Source organism: Callionymus lyra, chromosome 3, assembly GCF_982586985.1.
Source record: "Callionymus lyra chromosome 3, fCalLyr1.hap1.1, whole genome shotgun sequence".
NCBI lineage: Eukaryota > Metazoa > Chordata > Actinopteri > Syngnathiformes > Callionymidae > Callionymus > Callionymus lyra.
This window is the reverse complement of record NC_141820.1, coordinates 35,258,523-35,283,439: the sequence shown is the minus strand read 5'-3', so window position 1 is coordinate 35,283,439 and position 24,917 is coordinate 35,258,523. Positions and strand designations below refer to the sequence as shown.

The following is a 24,917-nucleotide window of genomic DNA, read 5'->3' as shown; positions in this document are numbered from 1 at the left end:
AAAAACTGAAATATCGATGATGCGATGACTGGGGGTTATACCCACCTGACCCCGGACAGTGAATGAATCTGCTCGAAATGGTGCAAGGTGCCGTCTATTCGTTGCATTCCTTCTTCTCGCCAGTAGAGGGAGGTGTCGCTCTATTGTCCAGAGCAGATAAATACTCCTGTGTTGGACTCCTGCTGACTCTGGTGAGTTACTGCACCGCTTCTCTCCTCACTTGTCCTGCTCGACCTCTCCAGGCATCAGTTGAATGGATGAATGATCAGTTACTGATCCGCTGATCTCAATTATACAAAGCCAAAAGCTTTTTTTTCCTCAAAGCACTAAGCGTTCCTACTCTGGTTGCCATGGCGACAGCTCGCACATCAATAGAAGTTGTCTTGGAGAGACATAAACAACATTTTAGGCACAGTAAAGCAGTGCTGGGGATGACAAATGTGTCTGCCGCAGGTCCAGTTAGTGCCACGGTCCATTTCACCCATTAATCTAAGTTGTTTCCCAGAACACTTCATTATTTCACACCCTTGAGACACATTTGGTGCAGCTGAGATTGTGGTCTTGTAATGAAGTATTGTCAAATTGTAACCGTGAAATAAACAGAACAATTCAGCGAAAAGAAGGATGTTTTACTTTTCATTTGATCTTACCGTGACAGCAGTGCTGGCTACACTAGCAAACATAGCAACATTAGGACGGGGGAAAAGATCAGATCTGAATCGGTGACCCCACCAGCCGTGGAAACCCAGAAGGCTGGTGCTAGCACTGGAGCTCCCCTGGTGCCATCCACGATAAGACAAGGTACTCTCAGAATCCTGTCCCACTGCAATGAGAGCACGGCAGACGGTGATCTGTGAAGGCAGGTGAAGGGGTTGACAAAATATTCATAGTGCTATGTGGGCATGTTGATGGCCATCTTACATTCCTCCGCCTCCCAGATCAGGACCAGATGATAGGTGTGGGGTAATGCAGCATAGAGAAGATCACAGCCCTCTAAAGCCTTCAAACTACTTTTCCGAATGACAGGAAGTTATCTCACCCCAGAATAGACCTTGTTGTCCAGTCAATGTGGCAGCTATGACAGCAGAACAAGGGGTAGCAAAGGATCCCAGGGAGGATAGGAGATCTCGGGACGTGGACCTGGACATGTTTGATGGTGGTTGTGGATGGGCGTGGTCAGATGTGGGACGCCCCCAAGAGATGAACGTCCAGAGCACAGGCTGGTAATGGTAATTTCCAGCTGGACAGTGAGCTCTTTGTCAAATAGGCTTACGTCAGCCTTGGAGTCAATGAAGGTGGCCAGCAGAACTCCAACAAGAACTGGACAGGAATGACAATCTTTGTTAAAGTGTTCAGAATCCCCCTTTTACCGGCTGACCCCTTTTTTTTACTGAGACGCAGGCCAGGCAGAGAAATTGAAGCCCAGTGAGCAGACGTCAGAGAGGCTGTGGCAGAGCATGTGGTCAGGGCAGGTAACTTTAGCAGGGGACAGGTGAGGAGGACAGATCTTAGACAGGAAATGTCAGTACCGGCAGATCAGACTGGTGGTACAACCTTGAAAGTCTCACATGAACAGAGTAGAACAACCTGGTGACAGATGAGAATCTAGGAGAGGCTTATATGCAGTAATGATTTCAGATGAGAGTAGGAATGCTAAGGCAGGGGGGGACAGGTGTAAAGGAGCTGTGATATGAATCTATTAGCATTTAGACTAGCTAGTACATTTAGAGTACATTTACCACATATATCCTATTAAAATCTAAAGAACTTGGACTCAACTTCATAGTTAGTTTGAGCCACACTGTCACTCTAGTAATGTTGCTCATTACTCCCTCATTACTCTTATATGTTTCCAAGTGTTCAAGATCACTAGGTGATGGAGTTTACATAAATATTATTTCTATCTTTGTGTAACCTAAAACACACAGCAAAACTAGCAAGAACAGTATGTTAAAGCTTGTATATAGAGTATACTCACTTGAAAACTCAAGTCATAATTTAACATGATATACATAATATATATATATATATATCAGCTGCTATCAGTTATTGTGGTGTCACTTGACCTCAAATATTTTAGTTTTCAGTTAGTGATTACTGAACTACTTTGGCAATTCAGAATTCCTAATAAATGTGGGTCAAACTCTGTAAATCTAGGCTGGAAAACATGCGACAGACTATGAATGCAAACAAGAGCTTATCAGCTGGAGAACAAAGAGCGACCCACGCCAACGTCACGTTTAGTCTCTTTGTCTCTGCATCGAGATTCTTTCTACGCTCATTTGTTGCTTCTTACTCCTAAATAGCCGAGTCAGTACTTGAATCACAGTCATAATCATTTACATAATAAGCGCTTAAGCAGTCGTGTCTAAAAGATACCGTAAATATGATATCAAATAAAAATAAAGCAAATGATATGGAAGGAACCATAATAACTATCATGTCATGAAAGTTTCATTTAAGTATAGTTTAATGTTATTTAACGATTGCTCATTTCACAAAACATTTTTGACTAAGATGAAAATGCAATTTCAAAATCTGATTCATACTTCCTGTAATGTAAACATACATTTTATTAGAATGTTAAAAAGATTTTTGGCTCTTATGTATGATTGACACTCCTGATCCAGTTCATGTCAAGAGGCTGTAGATCTATTTGCTTATCTCTTGGTTGTGTTTTTGTTTTGTCTTCATTGACACAGCCGTGACTTTATCACCTACAACAACGTCTTCTCGAGTCACTGAGTCATTGCAGCAGCTCTTGATCTAATAAGGTGCGAGTAAGACCGAGCGTTGTCACTGTCTATGTGTCATGTGTTGCTTCGGTCTATAAACTAAAAAAAAAAATCTCTTCAAATTGTATGTCTGAATCACCCGGAGAAGAGAATTGTGAAATTTTGCCAGACCTGGTGTGACTGAGCAACTCGCCAGAAGAAGCCAGGAGACGCTCCCGTGACCTTGGATATCTGGGAAAAGCTTAGCTTTTGTTTTCTTGCCACATATTCAAGCACTTGAGTAAATAAAAAATGTTTTTAAATCACTGATGCTTGACAGTATTAGCCACTTTTGAAAATCACATGTTTAGTCAGTCAGATGCAGTTTGTGTTTGTTTGTACATCAACGTCCTCCTTTTATAAGCATGTCTGGATGTGTGTTCAATATATTAAAGCAGCACTGGGTAGTTTTTGGTACTTTATATTTTTGTACTAAAATACACTGCCATCACGTGAGCCCGCAGTCCGCTAGTGACCGTCAAGTCAGCCCACACTAAAAAAACCTTGCGTGTCTATTGCTAAGCTAACGGTAAAGACGCTGAAAGCTACCTGATACATATAGTCCACTTGAAAATTGCAATAAAGTAACAGTAATAATGTTTTATGTTGTTTTTATTCAACCTTATGCAATCCTGTTCCACTCTCTGTGGAGTAAATATTTAAAACATTTATTTATATTTATCATTTTATGTATTTATTTATTTTAACGAACAACAATTGTGTTAATACAGATATAGTGGAAAATGTATCTAAACTCTGTTTTTGAGGTCAATTTGAAAGTGATATCATTATATAATCTTTCAATAACTACACATTTAGACCTTTACTACTATCCTGGTAAATTTGGAGAGATTTTACTGTGAATCATTAAATATAGTCATTATGTGTTAATTACGATATTTAAAAAATGAAAATGAAAACAAATCATTAAAAGCTTAGTGAAAAATTCCACTGGATTATTATTCATGAAGACCTTGACTACTATCCTGGTAAATCTGGAGAAATTTTACTGCAGAAATTTGAAATAAATGATCATTAATGTCATTTAAATTTGATAAAAAAAAGGAGTGCCTTCAAATTATTAACATCATGTCAGTTAAAATCCATTAATTTTTGACGCAAAAATTGGTGTCCAAGTCCTTTACTGACAACAGATACTAGTCTTTAACACCGTGAACAAACCCAAACTTCTTCATGGCCCTGGTCATGGGTATGTTGGCACAGGAAGGATGGTACCAGTCATAACAAATGGAACATTGTACCATAACCTCCTGGTTATGGCTTGGCAAATACAATAAACCTGGACTGTGCTCTCATCAATCTCTTCTCTGTGTGCCTTGTTTTTTGTGCCCATGGTAAAACATGTTTTTTTAAATCAAATTTCTACAGTAACATTTCTCCAAATGTTCAAGGATAGTAGTCAAGGTCTTCATGAATCATAATCCAGTGGAATTTTTCACTAAGATTTTAAGGATCTTTTTTTATTTTAATTTTTAAAATGTCGTCATTAATGACTGTATTTAATGAACATTATTTCAAATTTCTACAGTAAAATCTCTCCAAATTTAGGATAGTAGTCAAGGTCTTCATGAATCATAATCCAGTAGAATTTCTTTTTTAAAGTTTCATTAGATGATATTTAAAATAAATGTGTAGTTATTGACAGATTATAATGATATAACCTTTAAATTTACCCCATTAAGGTTTAAGATACATTTCCGCTATAGCGTTATTAACACAATTTTAATTAATTAATTCGTATTGTTGGTTAAAATAAATAAATGGAAACATAATGAATATAAAGAAATTATATAATCATTTAGTCCAAAGAAAATCGAACAGGATTGTATCAGGTTGAATAAAAACAACATAAAACATTATTTTTTGTGTGAAAAAAAACAATTTTCAAGTTGTCTCAAGCTATTTGGTAGCTTTCAGTGTCTTACCGTAAGCTTAGCAATAGACGCGCAAGATTTCTTCAGTGCAGTTGTTTGCGGACTGCGTGCTCACGTGATGGCAGTTAAAATACTTGTGATGATACATCAACTTAAATCTAGTTGAATGACTCATATACCGTGACTTGAGGTGTTTTAAGTGATTTTTATTTTCACTTTCGAAGTTTGTAGGGATGGTAGGAATACACTCTCCGTAATAAATATAAACAACAAACTTCTTCACGACATACGTCACTTCCTCATTACCGCCTATTGTATATCAGTTTCGACGTTCAAGTCCAAATATTGTTTAAAAAGAAAAAACGATGCGCTGATTGGAAGCAACAAATGTTTATCTGAAATAATTAGATGTGCAAAGCTCAGTACACACACACACAGATCTTTTGAGCATTAACCACTGGGTGAAAGTAACCAGGAGAAACCATGGAAAAAAAGGTAATTTAATCTATTTTTGGATGTGTTTTTTTTTGCTTTGCATGTATCCATCTCAAAATAACATGTTGGATTACAGGTTCAGCTGCTCACCAGGCTCTTGTTGCCTAAATGGACGCCTACATTTAGCCTGAGCTTCATGGACGCCAAAACTTAGTTCCTAGCTACTTGAAATCCTACAATTATCTGGTAGCTACATGGATGCTAAGACTTACCTAATAGCTACATGGACCCCAAGACTTAGCTCTTAGATTTGTAGACGCCTAAAGTTAGCTTGAAGCTAAATGGATGCCTACATTTAGCCTGATGCCTACATTAGCACTTAGTTTGTAGCTACTTGAAGGTCTACACTTAGCTGGTAGCTACATGGATGCTAACACATAGCTTGTAGCTAAATGGACGTCTACACTTTCCTCGTAGCTATCCATGTTGTTTTCTCATCATTTTAGTGCATTTAATGTTATTGAAAGGAGGAAGCAGTGCTGGAACAGCTGGCCTGCAGTTGGACAGAAAGATGTCTTGTATCCTTCAACATTCTATGAGCCAACAGTGGACAAGTGTTGCAAATGACAGAATGATTCCACATCCTTGTAACGTCTTCTTTATCAAAGCCGACGTCTTTTATTCCGACTGTCAGGAAGCCGTGATGAAAGTATTGTCATAATCAAGGCATCTAAGGAAAATTTCAATCAGTGCTGCCGTTGCCTCTGAGCCTCACGGCGCTCTGGGGAAACAACTTTTCATAAGCTGGCAGAGAATGACGGATGAGTGCTACGTTTGCTTTTGCCAGACAGATACAATCTTGTAAATTGAGCAAAGACTCTCTGATCTTCCAGATGAGATATCAAACCATAGTCTTACATACGACTCCATCGTGTTTCTGCGGTGTTTTATTTTTTGATACGACATTAAATACGCCCCTCAAGGGTTACGGAAGGGTAACATGGCTGACGCTCCCACCTAAACGCAGCGTCCATCAAAGTCAACATCAGTTCACGTCGTGCAGCGTCTTACAAGTGTGACGCGGAGGATGGATTTGGGTCACGTCTCGTGGAGGTAACTGCTCTTTATACAATATTGACTGCAGGAGAAATGAGGCATGATGGAACTTAAATGGCGTGTCACTGATGAGCAGGAAAGTATCTGAGAGCACCTGGTCTCTGACCTCTAATGTCCCAACATTACTCATATGCTCCGTAATAAACCAATCCAGGTCGTAATTACACGATATAACTATGATTAATACATTAACTACTTGTTCAAATATTTATCGGAAGAGGCATTTTATTTTAGTATCCTTGATTGTTATATTTCTCGTAATTAAATTAGAAATACTATGAAGATATTTTCTGTTGCCACCATTTACATTTGTTTAATAAAAAACGTTTTTGTTTCTCTAATCATTAAACATGTTACTCTTTATTCAACCTTTTATTTATGACCAATTTATCACTTCTCCATATACATTATATACAAAGACAGAGTAAATACATATGTCCATGACATTATTTGAATAGTTATTTTTTATGAGTATTTTACTAAGAGATGAAGTGCTAAGTTCCGTACAATTTTAGTTAAAATTTAAATTCCATGTAAGTACCATAAGCTGGCATTTAGTGACAGTGGTGAGGGGGAAAAATGCTTTTACCAGGCAGAAACCTCAAGCAGAACCAGACTCAATGTGAAGGGTCTTGTTCTCAGAGTGAAAGGAAAGACAGGAAGATGGAGAGAAAAGGACAGGGAGGAGGAGAGAAGAGTGTAGATCGGGGGCAGCAGGATTAAGACAGGATCACAGAGAAGTTTCTGGATCCACTGGAATTGTCATGGCCAGATGAAGGAGATGGTGGATGAGGATGGTACGAGATCATGCTTGTTTCAGAAGATAAGACCATGAGAAGGAACCAGATAAATCCCTACATGGAATGTTACAAAGTCAGATAGCTGAAAGGACTAAATGAACAAATACTACCATGCAGGTTTAACAATGATTTTACATGAATAGTAAAACCATCCATTCTACGAACACAAACTGAGGAAGGAACCAGTCTGTGTAAGAAATCAAGGCTGCTTGGAAGTGCAATATTCATGGAACAAAACATCGAAAACAACAAGTGAAAAGACTTGAGAGTCAAGAGGAGTTCATGGACAGACTAAGCAACATGTGATCAGACACGTTTTGAACACTTGAAAGTTTCACATTGAACATTGGCTTAACTCCAGAGCAGCTGCAGCTGTGCTTACAGGTGAACTGACTTGACCCGAGGGATCATGGATTTACGCTTCTTCCCTTTAATTATTTTTCTTCTTTTTTGATGGGAAACAGACATACTTTGGTGGTCCATTACTGCCGCTGCATGGATCTGTTTTTCATGCACCACTGCAGTGCATTGTGGGTGATATAAAACTCTGGAGTGAAAGTCGTTGTTCAATCAATCCCCCTGCCTTCAAGGCTGGATCTCACGAAGTTGACTCTTAAGATGAATAAGGGAAATAAAGCAGCAATCGAAGCCATTCACTTAGCACTTCATCTCTTATTATCCTCCTGATTTAGTGATGGAGTCATGGATGTTTCATATTGTGTAGCGGCTCTGATGCTCTATGACTCTCTGCCTTTTTCGCTGCTGAGTATAGTATCTGGATACTGGAGAGGTTTTTGTCATTGAGCTGACTCTTTAAGACTTGTCTTCCCGCTTGAGCTTTTTGGGAGATGCTGCTTTAGTTTTTATGGAATTCATTTTATATTTAATACTAGCTGAAGTACCCGGCATTGACCGGTGATTTTTACAAGATAAAAAAAAACCTGAAAAATAATTTAGCATGCTCGCGTGGAATTAAAAGGGTGATAGCTACAGAATCGAGAAAACGCAGAACCTTCTAAGTGCTACAAGGAAGCCAACAATGTGGGAGGACCTGTATTTATAAATAGTTTAGCTACAGAGTTCTATTGGTCCTAAAACCATCCTTGGAAAATGAGCCTATTCATGCTATTATAACAGTAGTAATAAGGGATTAGTTACCGCCCAACAGTTTTCTTACTTTTTGGCCTTTGCCGACGAATAAGGTCAAAAACTAAAAATAAAGCTTAGTCCAGATTTTGAGCCCAGACAGAGCTTATTCAAGTGAAATTTATAGATATAGATGTATCAAACAAGGATATTCATTTCATTAAGATTTTTGAATTTTCATTGGGTTTTTCTTCCCCCCTTATGTCTCCTTTTTTTAACCTGATCAAAAAAAACATAACTGAGAAGCGAGTAGTAACATGCTAATTTTCAAACAAGTTTGTCAAGCATACTCACATAGGCACAAACACACACACGGACCCTCTATTATAGTAGAGCCTCACTGGGAAGCTAAGTGGTTTATTCAAAGTCTTGGTGAATCTCTTAATGATCGTGGAGCAGCTGAGGGTGATCCCGAGGTACCAGCTTATCATCACTGGACCACATTGAACATGAGTAAGGAGGAAATCAAGGTTTGGTAAACTACACTGACCCCGTGAGCCGGCATAAGCGAGAACAGCTACATTTTTTCTGTGTAGTGTAATTGCCACTTAAGGCTATTTAAGATGCCTTTAGATCTAATTAAACATGAAAGGAAGAGAAGCTTGCAGGTTGTGTGTTGGAAAGTGTATGAGGTTAATGGTGGAATTAAATAAAAATTGAGGCAACGTTTGAGTTGCTGCCTCAAGTAGGGAAGCTCTGATAACTTTGTATAGTCATCTAAGTTTACTTTAAGACGGTAGCTTAAGGGGATGTTATATCTTCAACTGTCAATCTAGCATTGTCCAGTGATGTGTGTCGTTCAAACCAGCACATCCTGTATTTATGGAAGCGTGTCTCATCAGTATTTTTCAGCTGCTGTTATGGTCTTCTATTTATCTGCAACCATTGTTGAACGATGGTTTTTGAGGTATTGGTTACACATTTTGGAATTCTCAATAGAAAAATTCCTCACAGAAATGATTTTTCTGCAACAAAGACTGTCACAATGACAACTTGCCCACAGTCGAACTACTCATTAAATTTATCAAAAAATATAGTGCGTTCAAAAATACAATTTCACAGTACAATTTAAAAAAGAAAAACTAAGGCTACTCTTGTTTAAAATTGCACTTATATGTATATGTTTACATTGTTGTATCAAAATGTAACTTTATTTAGTGTACGGAAGCACCAGAAAAAAACATTTCTATCAAAGAAAAAATACTAGATATTATAATACTAGATTGTCTTCTCATATTATTCATCTTTTCGGGGGTTGGGTCACGGGGGCAGCAGCTTTCGCAGAGAGGCCTAGACTTTCCTCTCTCCAGCTGCATCATCCAGCTATTCCTGGGGGACCCTGAGATGTTCCCGGGCCAGCTGAGAGACGTGACCCCAACACCTCACCAGATGTCATCCTAATCCCATACCCAACCCACCTCAACTGACTCCTCTCAATGTGGTGGAGAAGCTGCTCTACTCTGAGCCTCTCATGTTTCTCTCAAGATCACTAAAAATGAGCCCAGCAGCTCTCTGGAGAAACTCTTTTGGGCTTAACGTGCATCTGACTTCAAAGACTATTAAAAGGATGAAAATCCGACTATATACTCCAGTATGTTATACCTTAACAACCTTCTTTTATTTCAAAATTACATTTCCAGCCTTAGTGATGTGTTTCATCACAAGTTAAGATCTTTGCTGAACACGTTTGTAATCCAAATCTCAGATGATCCCTCTGTTTCCAACTCAAATCTAGAAAGAGCAGGATAAGCGGGCCAGGGTGTTACACAAGCCTGGGAAAAGAATCCAGAAATCAGAGTTTGGGCTGGATTATACCAGCACAGCAAAGAATGTTGGGGCTTGTTGCTGCTGTTCCCAAGCAACAGTCCACTCTGCAATTAGATATTCTATTCCCAAAATGTAGATCACAACTGCATCAACAACAAAGAAGGATGGAACTAGCACAGTTACAACTGACCTGAGATTATGATTCAGAGCTCTACTAATCTCTGTTGGACCATTGAGCATTGACTGTGTATGTGTCTGTTTATTTGTGTGTGTCTGTGTATTTGTCTGTCTATTTGTGTGTTTGTATATTTGTCTGTCTATTTGTGTGTGTGTGTCTGTATGTGTGTATTTGTTTTTCTATTTTTGTGTGTGTCTAAATGTATGTTTGTATTTGTCTGTCTATTTGTGTTAGTGTGTCTGTATGTGTGTATTTGTCTCTGTATTTGTATGTGTGTCATATGTATGTGTGTATTTGTGTGTCTATTTGTCTATGTGAGTGTCTGTGTATTTGTGTGTGTATCTGTATGAGCATTTCTCTCTATTTGTGTGTGTCAGTGTCTGTGTATTTGTCTTTCTATTTGTGTGTGTGTCTGTATGTGTGTATTTGTTCTCTATTTGTGTGTGTGTCTTTATGTATGTGTGTATTTGTCTGTCTATTTGTGTGTGTGTGTGTCTGTATGTGTATTTGTCCCTGTATTTGTGTGTGTGTCATATGTATGTGTGTATTTGTGTGTGTATCTGTATGAGTGTGTGTCAGTGTCTGTGTATTTGTCTGTCTATGCGTGTGTGTCTGTATGTGTCTTTTTGTCTGTGTGTTTGTGTGAGTGTCTGTGTATTTGTGTGTGTATCTGTATGTGCGTATTTGTCTGTCTATTTGTGTGTGTCCGTGTCTGTGTATTTGTCTGTCTATTTGTGTGTGTGTCTGTATGTGTGTATTTGTATCTCTATTTGTGTGTATGTCATATGTATGTGTGTATGCGTGTGTCTATTTGTCTGTGTGAGTGTCTGTCTATTTGTGTGTGTATCTGTATGTGCATATTTTTCTCTCTATTTGTGTGTGTCAGTGTCTGTGTTTTTGTCTTTCTATTTGTGTGTGTGTCTGTATGTGTGTATTTGTTTCTCTATTTCTGTGTGTGTCTATATGTATGTGTGTAGTTGTCTGTCTATTTTTAGTGTGTGTCTGTATGTGTGTATTTATCCCTGTATTTGTGCATGTGTCATGTGTATGTGTGTATTTGTGTGTGTATCTGTATGAGTGTGTGTCAGTGTTTTTGTATTTGTCTGTCCATGCGTGTGTGTCTGTATGTGTCTATTTGTCTGTGTGTTTATGTGAGTGTCTGTGTATTTGTGTGTGTATCTGTATGTGAGTATTTTTCTCTCTATTTGTGTGTGTCAGTGTCTGTGTATTTGTCTGACTAATTGTTTGTGTCTGTATATGTGTATTTGTCTCTCTATTTGTGCGTGTCTGTGTATTTGTCTGTATGTGTTTATTTGTGTGTGTGTCTGTATGTCTGTATGTGTGTATTTGTCTTTATATTTCTGTGTGTCAGTTTCTGTGTATTTGTCTGTCTATTTGTGTGTGTGTGTGTGTCACTGTCTGTGTATTTTTCTGTCTATGTGTGCATATGTGTCTGTTTGTGTTTGTCTATTTATTTGTGTTTATGTCTGTATGTGTGTATTTATCTTTATATAAGTGTGTTTCTGTGTATTTGTTGTGTGCGTGTATGTGTTTTTGTCTGTCTAGTTGTGTGTGTGTGTGTGTGTGTGTGTGTGTATATGTGTGTATTTGTCTGTCTTTGTGTGTAGGATCTGCTCGTGTTAAAAACGGCAAAAAGGATTGACATCCTCTTGATCAGTTGTATGACCTCCATCCTTTTATCACGCTCACTCACATCAAAGGGGAGGAAACAGATAGGAGCGGAAGATTGTATATGGCAGCGTTTGGAGCTTTTTCTCCCTTGGCAATAAAGCACAATTTAGACACCTCAGAAAGGCAAACAAAATGCACCCTCTTCATTGAGCAAGCATAACAGGGGAGCAAAGCATTCTGGAACCTTCAAGTGGTCCTCTTGAGACAGAGGACAGCAGAGCTGAGAACAATGCTGAACGGGGTCTCATCTCCAGCTGGCCTTTTGACAGTAAATACAATTGAATACAATTGAATCCATCTTATCAGCCTGCCTTTCTGTTTGTGTCGAAAGGTCATCGACAGCATGAATGCATGTGCTGCAAGTGAAGGGTAATTGAAGGTGGCGTGAGGCCGGCATGATAAATAATAAAAGCGTTATATGGACATATTCATGTCACAAAGCTCCAGGGATTGATGCTTGAGGGATCGTATCCGGAACCGGCTCTCAGTGTTGACAAGCTTTCATGGCTGATATGACTCTTGTCAGAAAACCCTTATTAAAGTTTTCTTTATTAATAAGAAGAAAATAAACAGGTCCACATCATTTGATTGTGATTTGTTATCCACTGGAAGAGAGTGTTGTCTGAAATGTATTTTTTCTGGTTAGAAAAGCTTTTCTACTCCACAGTCATTGTTTCCTTCTCTACAGCTCATTCCCTTATCAGGTCAAGGGAGGCTGGAGCCTCTCCAAGTACTAATGGTGAGAGGCAGGGGACACTCTGGACAGGTCACCAGCCTGTCACAGTACACACAAAGACACAAAAACACTCACATACTCACAATTGAATCAACCCTGTGTTTGGACTTTGGGATGAAACCAGAAGGTGGGACTAAAAACCCTTGTACAGAGTTCATATCTTCACTAACTTTTGTCACTTACCTCTGTATGTCAACCTCAATCAAACTTTATGACTTCATAAATGACCCTTGTCTGTTCTTTCAAACACTGGGCTGTAATTTTTCTCTCATCCGTACTTCTGCTTCATAGCTGACAGGCTCGGCCTATAGCTCAGTCTTTACCCTCTACTGTCACCGGAAGGATTATGACCAAGGTTGGCATTTTCCATCTGTATTCAAAGGTTAGAATCTGCTTGTGGTTTATGTTTTGATATATATCTTTACCGCTTTAAATTTTTGCACCATTGACTGGTTTAATGTGGGTATTACTTCCATGTGTTTTGAATAAAAAAGATATATACAAGATGATGATGAAACAGCTTGTTAACAGACTTGTTTTTTCAGTTAACTTGACCAAAACAGGCAAGAGTCACAGGCTAATATTACTTCTGAAAAAATCCCATTTCTGACAGTAATAATCAATAACCAGTACAAAAGAAATTATATAAATGATCCTTTTCTTTTGTGACCCATTTTCAAATACCTCATGGATAGGTATTAGGTCCCGGCCTGGAGGTTCCACAGCTTTAGATGATGAATTTTTCATCAGACGTCTTTGCAGCGTTTGGCTTTGAATTGTAGGATTTACGACACCTTATCTGATACAAAAGTGTCTGTTCAGCTCCTCCGTGTGACTCAATCTTCAAGCAGGGTTCAGATCGTCTAATGGAAAGGTAGACTCAAACATATATTCTGGTTGATTTAACAGACGGTTTGTTATTTTGGATTACAGGTCATTCGCTTCACTGTGTTCTTCTATACGGTTTGTCTTCAAAAATCGTAACGCTAGTCATCAATTCCTTCCTGTCTGTGATCTGGATCTCGGTTTCCTCCTCCCCTAAATGTCATCTACACTTCATGACACACTTGAACGAGTTTCAAAACCATAACTGTAATGTCATTAACAGTCTGCTTCACTGCACTGCGGTGTCTTTGTTGAAGAGGACAAATAGCATCAGCCAGTTTGTCTTTGCTTGATTTCTTAATTATGTAAATGTACTGACCGTCCACTCCCACTCGTAAATCACATTTGATTTGTCTCACAGATGAAAGATTGTAACGTCATGGCTGCAATGTGTCGCAATACATTTGGAAATACTGCCGACAAGGTCCAAATATAAACAGTGAATAACTTTAACTAAAGCTTTTGAAGTGTGTTGGCAAAGTAGTCACATTGCTAACTTATTCGATGAATAACTACCCGGGATAAATGGTTGTTGACTTCCAACAAACACACTTCACAAACTTCATGATATATTTTTAATCAAAGTGTATTTTTCTCAAAACATGAAATACATTTTTGTCTATGATACAAAGTTGTTGGTTGTTTTGTGCTGTCATGAATACGGTTTCAGTGAAGAGATGATGTGAGATTGAAGAAAATGATGGTTCCTCATATCTCGTCTTTGGTAGGGGACAAAAAGTGATGAGACACATCAATCTTTATTTCCCTTCGCGTCATCTTGATGAGAACGTCCAAGGGCAACAGATCCATGCTCCGAGACAATATTACTCACCCCATGTCAACACATTTGTGTTGGTTCTGGGAATACTTCTACCGGCTTGCCATGGACACCTTTCTGTGTTCATGTAATAAAAGCTTGACAAGGCTCAGGAATCCAATAACTCTTTAAATCTAAACTATGATTGACGTGATGTTTTCCAAGCCAGAGTGTAGATATGATGGATTGTGTCGTGAGTTTTCTTGTCAATCATTTTTAAATGTCTTTAATACTTGATGTCTAACACAAGCTTCTCAAAACATGTATAAGAAAAACAGTAGGTTTAAATATATATCCAAAAAATTAGAATTAATTCATCCTCTTCTCCAAATATAAAAAGCTACCTTATATTATATAATAATTCATGTTCTGCTATTTTATTCCTATTTGGTAGGCAGGGTTAAATGATGTTTTAAAAGGTCATTATAAATTCCATTAATCCCATTATGTATTATTATGCTATTGTTATAGTAATGACCTACATTAGAAGGAACAATTCGGACCTTAGTTTAATTCGTGTTGATGTGTATTGTATTTTAAGTTACACATTTTTCATAAATCACAATCCCTCTTTTCTCCAACTTCCCAATAGTAACAAGCGATAGTAAAAGATAATAATAATCAAGTTGAAGTTGTTATCTTGAAGGCGTTAAATAAAGGTATAATCACACAATGATGCACGATAACGGTACATACATGTATGTGTGTACTATTTATAGATATGTGTGAATATCTTTTGCATTTTTAAAAAGAAACAACAAATGAGGATGTTAATCGTTTCATGCATTCGTTTTCTAACCACTTCCTTATTAGAGTCACGAGTTTGAGTGTATTCAAGTTACTTTGGTTAAAGTCTAGGTTACAGTCCACATTGAGGCAGCTCTGGCTTCAGGTGACTTCATGTATCTGGTTGGAGTTCTTACACTTTGGTTTATAACGCAATACTTAATAACATGGTTCTTTCGTTGAGTCAAGGTCCCTTCATAAATATGACCTGACAACCTTAAAAAACAAGTGAGCATGCATTAATTCAATGCAAAATACACCATAATGATGATCTAAGCGATGTAAGAACTCTCATTTATGAAATAAAAGACCGATTTAAGATTATAGTGTGTTACATTTTCATTAGCCACTCGTCCTGTCTGTCAATTTATCACGCTTTCTCTGATAGGTCGTACGTGACAGAACGCCGTCTGCTCGTACTTGTCCATTTCTGATTGGCCGCTGCCGCTGTCGGAGTCCCGCCCTCCCGCCTCGACCCAACCCCTTTACGCCGGTGTTGAATCGTGTCGCGGACTGTTGCGGACTTTGTATGTGGCGCAGGAGGATCCATCACGGGATGTGACGGCTGCTTGCTGGGGTAGCCATTCTGTTGCATATTCACGCGCAAATATAGACGCAGCCGGAGCTTGGGGTTAGAGAAAACACCGGAAAAGCGGACGCTAACCAAGCACGGGGCGGAAGGAGCTCGAGGAGCGTGGTGGCCGGAGGGACGCTCAAGCAAACCTAACCCACACGGCACGCAGCAATGGCGGAGCACCACACGGCCATCGACGGCAAACACAAAGCTTCCAGTAATGCGGGCAGCGCGGCGCACGGGAACAGCCGACCCGGCGCCTCTAGTGGAGGAGGAGCAGGCGGCAAAGGAGGCCTGTCGGGTGGACTGACACAGCCGGCGGGGTGGCAGTCTCTGCTCTCCTTCAGCATTCTTTTCCTGGCCTGCCTGGCTGGCTTCAGCTCCAGACTTTTCGCCGTGATCCGGTTCGAGAGCATCATCCACGAGTTCGATCCATGGTGAGTAAAGCTAGCTGAAGACCCCCGCGTTCTCTTTGGAGTCATGAATGGAAGCCCGGGCTCGACTTGAGGATCGTTCCCTCACCCTGGGGTCGACATTCTGGTCGTTTTTGTCCGTCTCGGTGGCGTGGAAACTTACTAGCACTGGCAGGTTGACAGCGTTACCATAGCCTGTCATAGCAGCTCCTCCAGCCGGGCGTCCTCCGGGTGGACACCGGGTCACTGGACGGACTCGTGTGAAGGACCTTCACGGTCTCTATAAACTAGTCATTCTCGTTTTAATTTCACCTCAACGTTGCTCGATCCGCAATGAATGAATGAATGAATGAATGAATTACAGTTTTTTTTTTTACAACTTTTCATGTTCTCCGGTTCTTTTATATAGAATATTTCGATTTGTGTCTGGTCATGTGCAGTCAGTCAATTGTCTATTCAGATGATATATTTATCTATGAATTACACCTAAATATTTCATACAACCGTAAAGCGTTGTGAAACCCGGAAGTGTGTGCGTGTATCGGTGTCACATGGGCAGCCCCCCTTCCGTGGCGTTCAAGCACCTCGTCTGGTGCAATATTATATTACATTTGAAGGACAGCTTCTGCATCTTTTTCACAGTGACAGGTGGGGTCGATTGAAGTGTGAGTTTGTAGCAAAGGGGGTCACTGCTAGGGCGAGTAGATGGACAATTTCGACAGAGCTGGAAGTTAAGCGATTGGAATTTGCACTTCGAAATGACCCTTACATGTTGTGAACATCTTAAGGCTGAGCAGGGTCGTGTAATACTGCCTCTATTACCATTATCGTTGTGATGTTGCTATAGTGGTCTGCTATATATGCTATATATATTAACTTGCACTGTCATATCTTTAATTTTATAATTTAGTGTTTTTAATTACACTTAATGGGTTTTTTTCTTTTAATGATTTCAGAATAATAATAATGCTTTACTGGTTAGCAGTTGAAATCCATGTTGTTCTTTTCTAGTAAATAATCATCAATTAAAAGAAAAGCAACAAAGTGTTGTACACAAGTCAAAACAAAGAATATCTTAATGGGTCACTGTCACTATTTAACACGGTTTTCAAGTTTACAACAGTTAAGTCCAACATTTTTCTTGTATATTTCAGTGAAAGAACAGCCATTGTATGTTGATGTTTCCCCTTAATCCTTTGATTTCTGCTAGTCTTTTTGTTATATATATATATATATATATATATATATAACCTTCTTTCTAAACTAATGAATGCACTTGAGAAATAATTGACAATCAAGGTCAAGGTACATGCAGCGTCACAAAGTTCCAATTTCACTGAACTGCGGTAGTGAGGCAAATATTTTCATCTTTCCTGTATTACCACTCCCTGTTCAAAAAAGAATCATCAGATCTTCTCATTTCTAGTCTCCATAAATCCGCAGCAGAGTTGATCTATCTCAGTTGGACCACTGGTGCCAAACGGGTCACAGCAATGCGCAATTATATCCTAATATTTGTAGTTTATTTAACATTGCATTGCCTTCAGCTGCAGGTAATTACAATTCACAAGACTTTCCATTACCATTGCCTGTACTGTCATGCATTTCCGTTTGGGATTTTTCTCCTAACCCTTGGGCAATGAGTCCACTTTAGGTTTCTCTAAACAGTGCACAGATAATTATTACATGTTTACTTGGTGGAAGTGTACTCTTCCTATCCTTCCACATATTTGAATCTTATGACCTTGATGTGCACATTGTTTTGACTCCTCCCAATTACTGTTTATAGAATTCAAATGTAAGAGGCCTTCATCCCCCGTTCAAATATTACTTTAATGGTAAGCTATTGTATATCTCCCTAACATTCTATATAATGCATACAAAGTCAAACAGTGCTTTTATATTGACTAGAGTTTTTTGTTTGTTCTAAACCTTGTTACCCAGCTGGTTTTCGTTTTAGTGTCTCTTGAATGGACCGGCGACCTCTATTGTACTCATCAGTTTCTGTTTGTACAAAACTCTCTTTTCATTGAAATATGGGGATCTTTTTTGAGGGACTGATTGTACATCAAAGTGGGTGTGATAAAAGCTGGCTAGAGGAGGAGTGAAGCCCATTGTTGCTTCATCATTGGCTTTGCTCTTGCAACCACTTGTTGGCTAACAACTTAAAAATAGTGCAACGTCATTATTATGGATAGAAGGACTTCAATATCAGGGTTAGTTTTTTCCTATTACTCCAATAACTGTTAACATGAAGTAATCTTTAATTGCATATATATTTTATATTAAAAAAAAACAATGAAAAATAAATTATTGAACAAAGCAGTAAGGCTCGTCTAACATATTGCAGTATGTAAGTAAATAAATTACAGTTATTTAGAAAGCGCCTTTCTAGACCATGGTCACAAAGTGCTTGAAAAATCAAAAGTAATACGCAGTTAAAAATGCATACAAATAAAAAAAATCAAAAAAATCTTAATTGCCAAGACAACATATTCTAAATGAGAAGACACAAACTCCTGGATTATAAACCTGGAATGGACACCATTTTCCTAAATTTAGATTTTTCTCAGTTTGTCAGTTTTTTTGCAGTGTTGTACTAGAGACATGTCTTTGTTTAAGACAACACCCAGGTTTCCCAGGCTAAGTTTACAGGTTGTGCTCCCTTCAGATTCTTGATCACATACAAGGGTATACTTTATTTATGTAAGAAGTGATGTTGGATATGCACTCTATTGTACAGTTTGCAACTAATTATGTTGTTTTTCTTTACATCTAATAGGAGCTTGCTGTAAAGCAAACTTGGGAGCTTTAAAATGTGCTGTTGAATAAAACATATTATACATTATATATCTTTAGAATTTACCTTGTATTGAATTTTTCTCGATGCCTTTCCAGTCGCAATACAAAAATACACACATTTTCCCTTTAGCCCTCTTCATGATGCATGTTTATAGAACCTGTATTTATCCATTTTCCTTATAGTAATGTAGATGATTCCATCATATTTAATGGTTGGACGGAAGCCTTTTAAGCAGTAAGTCTATTTTGACTTTATCTTTGCTCAAGAAAAAAGGAAATGTCCAAAAGCAAAGACTCGCTTGTTTAGATAGATAGATAGACAAACTTAATCCCTTTTATTTAATCTTCCATTTCTCTTTCTTAACTGTCAGACCAAACAAGAGGCTTTTGTAAAGTTGTAACCTCACAAGCCTTGACTGCACGCTCATGGAAAAATACTTTTGGATTCATATCCAATTTGCAGAGGTCTGTGCTGCAAACAATGACAAACCTTTCCTCTCACGAACGATTGTATTTGAGGTGTATTCCCTACCTAGGTGTTCTTCGTATACGGTGCCAGCATGTCTTCACCTCCTGTATGTGCTAATTTGCAGCTTTGGGCGGAAATAGAAGGCAGATTTTTTCTTGTAATTATACTCTGTGTTCAGAGTGATTTGTAGATTCTGTCTGCTTTTACTTAGGCCTCACTGGTCACAACATGGGCCAAGAAAGTGTTGATCATTTTCATCCACCCAGAAAGTTTCTCGGAATTGTTATGGTTTTTGAAATGTATGCATATGAAACAGGTTAACCCACTATATTCAAGGTAATAAGGTGATACATTTACATAAAATAATGACCTTTGTGACACAGCTTGAATAAAATTCCAAGACCCTTTATAGAGAGGAAGGACATGGATAACGATTAATAAATAGTGTTTTTCTTCAGGTAGGTTCGAAGTATATCCAGGATCAGAAAAGTTAAAGAAAAATGATCCAAGGTTGGTTTACAGGGTGGTAATTACACATTAAAGGTGATGTTTACCTTATTTTCATGGTTAAATTAATCACCATGGTCTTTAGTTATAAAGTGCAGAGAAGATTTTGTTGGGAAACTTGCCAGCATTGTAAACACAACACTGGAATTTTTTGTGGTGGCAGTACAGAATATAAAAATGAAAAATATGTATTGAATACAAAGGTTAATTAAATAAATGATATTAATTTAATAAAGTACAATTTAAGAAAAACAAAAAGAGTAGTGATGCACCGATCCGATATAAGGATTGGGCAAAGGGTCCGATCCAGCCCCTCTAACTCAGAATGGGTATCGATAGAAATGGCTCCGATCCAAGCAGTTTAATAACGCTTTATTTGCACTGACGTCACACGGCGGTGCCTGACAAGCAGCAATTCACAGCAGCCGCTCTGCTGCAGGGAAGATCTGAGCAGATGTTCGAAGGAGAAATCGAGCTACAAGATTCAACACCACTAACTTTAATAAGTATCTAGAGGAGCATCATGACAAAGAATGAGCTGATCGAAGAAACAAGAAAGATGAAATGAAACGGTTAACTTTACTGTTCTGAAGGGATGAGGGAAACTTCCAGTTGACCGCATAAAAGGCAACAATAACCAACGTTCTTGTTAGCGTGTGAATGTTGACTTCATCGTTGGAATCTGCTTCTGTTCTATATATGGTTTGTGTTCAATACTGGTTAAATAAAGGCTCAAAGTGTGGAGTTCTGTGTGACTTCAGCGTCCTGGTATACAGGACATCAAAGATGACAAAAAAAGATATAACTTTAAACGCTTTACTAACCTACTTTTAAATCGTGTTAATCACGGATCAAATGATGATCAAAGTTTAACGATTGCGACAGAAAACCCCTTATCATTCAATAAATCCAGCACCATGTGTTATAGACGTGAAGGACGGGATTAAACACTAGATAGATGGATCTGTCACTACTAAAATTATTATTGAGTGTTATTGTGGTTTAAAACCGTGATCATGAATGAAAGTCCTCCAGACATGCTTTTTGCTTTCAACTGCCTCACTCACAGACTAGTTTATTGTATTTGTTTACGTCATATTGTTCTAATATATGATTATGCTGAGTTTGCTTCTTTTAATTACAATTATTCACAAAACCTAATTAACTTAAAGCAGAGAAGACTCAAAGAGGGCTTGTATTTGACTTTATTCTACAAAACTGTTATTTAGTTCTGGGGGTTTTGTGTTCACTTAGTTCCAAATTCCCCAAAAGTATTTTGTTTCACCAACATGTCAACTTCACAGACCACCTACGTTTATTTTCAGGTTATAAGGGAAACAGTTTACAATTTAACTTTCTTTTTCCTATTTTGATTTTGTTCACAAAATGCTGGTTAACATTTATTTGAGCTCTACTTTATTTGAATAAATACCAGCTTTGTAATTCTACATGTGGTATTTTTTTTTTTTTTTTACCAAAAGCATCCGCAGTTTTATTTTACAAGCGATTCATATGAATTTCAGTTACAATGATCGTGGACAGAACAAGTAAATGCTTTAACCAAAACAAATTATACTATAACTTGAGGAACAGTCGCTTACGTTTCTTTTTGTCATGACCAGTAATTATTAAGCTGATTTATTTATGTAGTCTATTTATATTCAAATAAATCTTGTCAGAAACGGTCTGATTATTTGTAAAAAATTTAAGGCAGAAACCTTTGAGATCTCATGTATTCAAATGATAGAACCAAATGCATGACTCGGTTCCCAATAGCACATCTGCAGATGTCATGCAGCGTGGAGGTGTGCTGTTGACACAGATGTTGTCTGCTTGTACATACTTTGTTGTCAGGGCTCTGTTGATGGTTGTTGTTCCATCACTAATCAGTGTTGGAATTGACCAAGACAATACTTCAAGTGTAACAATACATTTAACTTGGTAATGTATTCTTACATAAGGGACACGTGGCTCATTGTTCAGTTCAGTCATTTATTGTCATTGCAACAAGTACGAGATTTAAAAAATGTGTAATCTAGTGCAAAAAAATCATTAAATACTGTATTCTATTCAAGCACCACATGTACTCAAAGGCATCCATGTCAAGGGTTAAATCGTCATGAATTAATACAAAATGTGAAAGTTATACGTGGCTATCTTCATGCATCAATGCACAGTGTTTTTGGTCTGCGCTAATGAGAGAAATGATTACCTTAATAAGAATTTGTGGAGAGTTCCTCAACCACAGAGACGCTTATGAGTAAGAGTTGATGAAGCTTTTTTTTATAAAACCTGCAGCTGCTCTTACAAACACAGAAGATGTTCATTTGTGAGTAACAATTTCTGAGATGAACGACACAATGTGTGGAGAGATTGGTGAAATCCCCAACATTCCTGCACAACATGTTTATAGTGGTGAAAAATGTCCCTCCACAAGTTATGGTGAAACAATTGGATAATTTGTTTCCCCACAGAGCGGTGGCACAACTCTGTTGTGTACTTGTTCCAGAACGCCGTTACTCCAAACAGAAGACTGTGTGTGGGGAATTTGTTTTGGGAACAGCTGTGGCAGTTTTTAATTGGCATAATTAATGTTGACTCATGTTGGGTTTTGAAACTGAATTCTACTTTTATCTGTTTATTTATTTCTTCACTGAATGTTTGATCTCTTTTGATACTCATTATGTGCAGTCCCAATTTCAACATGGGATACATTTTAATTAACCTACCAAGTAAACCATTTGTTGCTACAAGAAATCTTTGTTTTTATCAACAAAAAAAACCAAACTTAAAATCTCTGCGAACAAGAGGTTAAGAGAGTGGAGTCCATTATGATGTAATAATTGGCTTTACTCCTCCAGCCAGCTTTAACTATGCCCACTTTGTTTATACAATGATCCTCTCGGAGGTGGAGTCTTCCAGGAATGAAAAAGCTAGAAGTTTGAAAAAATTCCCGGCAGAGTGGGTGTGGTTTGGGTAAACGGTGTTTCCAGTTTCTAATGTAAATATTTCAATTAAAAGATAGTTTTGTACAAACGGACACGTACTGATGAGTACAAAACAAGTCCAAGATTAATTCAAGAGACCCTCAAATCAACACATTATTTGCCCTTTAAGGAAAAACTGTATCTTCAGTTTCATAAATGAATCGCATCTGACATTTTAATATGAACGCAAGAAACGAACTTATTATATTTCTTTGAAAAGAAAAACAACCTTTCAGGGTAATTCTTTATTTTTAAATATATTCTGTATCAACACAGACTTTTAAACCGATAAACATGTAGTTTCTTCTTTTACTCAGTATTTTGTTGCTTTTGTTCACAACAGTGCGCTTCATTGTTGATGGTTCAATGGGTGGTTAAGTTGTATACAAGGAATAGGCAGAACTGCACGACCGTGCACTTATGGTACATCCCTATCCTTTTATTGACAAGAGTCAACATGGAGCTCTGTGGGCGACTGCACCTGCATACAGAGAGGCGTCAAAAAGAAGAGTGGAAGGGTAGTTGAAGGAGGAGAGAGAGAAGGAATTAATGCCTGTCAAGCATCCAATATGAGGGAAGCTTTGGTGATTGAGCCAAGTAGATTTTATTGTTTGTTTGTCTTGTGCATGTCTTCACTCTGCTTTCTTATTGGTATGGAGGGAATCGATTAATCTCCATCAACAAATCGGTAACTGGACTGATAAATATATATATATTTTTTAACCATAATTCGTTATGAGCATTTTTCCAAAACATTTTTCCATCTATTTTATCAAATTTTAATCATAGTAAACATACAAAAGTAACAAAAGTTTTACACAGAACTTGACGGTTAATTTTATTTGTATGTTTTGTAATTATTGTCGACTGTCAGGTTTTCAAGAGGAATTTGAGTTCCACTTAAATAGTGGGTGTTTTTTTTTCAATAAATATATTCTGATGGTATGGTCTGCCCCGCAAAGTTTAGTTAACAATGTTTTGGTTTCTGAGACAAAGTAAAAAACAACAAACTTACTAAAATACTTTATCGTACTTAAATTAGCCCTTGCTTTAATATTTATTTCATTCAAATAAAGATTTAACAGATTTCTCAGGTATTTATAATTCTCTTACAGCAGATATCAAAGCTGGGATAGCAATTAAATCTCAAACTGACCTTTTCAAGCCCACTTTTTGTAAGATGCAAACGTTGATCCATTCAGCAAGGATTTTCAAAGTTACCTTCTAGAGTTGGTGTCCTTGATTGCTTATTTACTAATTTGTGAGATGCTTGCCCTGCTTTCCTTCTTTTAATTTCATTTTTAACTTTCCCTTTTGTATAATAAACTTGGTAATGGATTACAAAGTGCTACTTATTTTGTGGAAAGTGGGAAATTATATTTATATTTTCAAATGGCAGAATGTTGAATTTTTTTTTTTTAGTAGTGCAGTTATCTTAAAATAAGACTAGTGTTTAGAGCAATGATAAATGTGTTGTTGACAGGCACTGTAATGGTTTCAAACACTGTGCTGCTGCCTCATATAGCGAAAGTGGATTTGTTTGTTAAACTGCCAAGTGTGTCATTTTCAATTTAAAAAGGTAAAGATGTTGCCAATGTTCACTTGAGTCGTTATTATCATGATGGCTATATGAAGCCTACTTGGATGCCATATCAATGTAGCAGATGGACGAACTTTGTGCTCTCAAGCAGGGCACAGGGACAGCTGGAATACACTTTCAGTATATTAATGGTTTGTAGTACTTGTCAAATCGTCTTAGTTGTCAACTAAACCGACTAACTACTTATCCAGAAAAAGCCTCCAACACTAAATGAGACAATCATTTTTGTACTGAGATGAGTGTACTTCTTTGCATATGCAGATATGGGTGCAATTGGCACAAAGCAATCCATCTGCTATAAAAAGTCTTATAAGTTGCCATTACTCACTTGATGCTTAAGGCACTCTTCATCCAGAATGCAGTGTCTTGCCCTTGGCAACCATTCAAATTGTATTGGTAATCTTCTCTTGAGGGGCATATTTTACAGTGAAAATAGGCCGGCTGGCATGAAGAGAAGTGGTATTAAAATGTACTTATTACCACTCAATGCACTTTCATAACTTCAGTGCAACTGTCCTGCAATCACAGGGCAAGTAGG

The 24,917-nt window shown here is 37.9% G+C and overlaps 1 protein-coding gene across 1 annotated transcript in view; it reads left to right on the top strand.

Moving 5' to 3' along the window:
* Window positions 1-15,513: 15,513 nt before the first annotated feature.
* stt3b (STT3 oligosaccharyltransferase complex catalytic subunit B) overlaps window positions 15,514-24,917 on the top strand; it is a 46,028-nt gene continuing 36,624 nt past the window's right edge. The window contains exon 1 of the mRNA XM_087787705.1: window positions 15,514-16,038. Within this exon, the coding sequence (XP_087643831.1) occupies window positions 15,773-16,038 (266 nt within the window). The 5' untranslated portion in view covers window positions 15,514-15,772. The remainder of the gene's footprint in view (window positions 16,039-24,917) is intronic.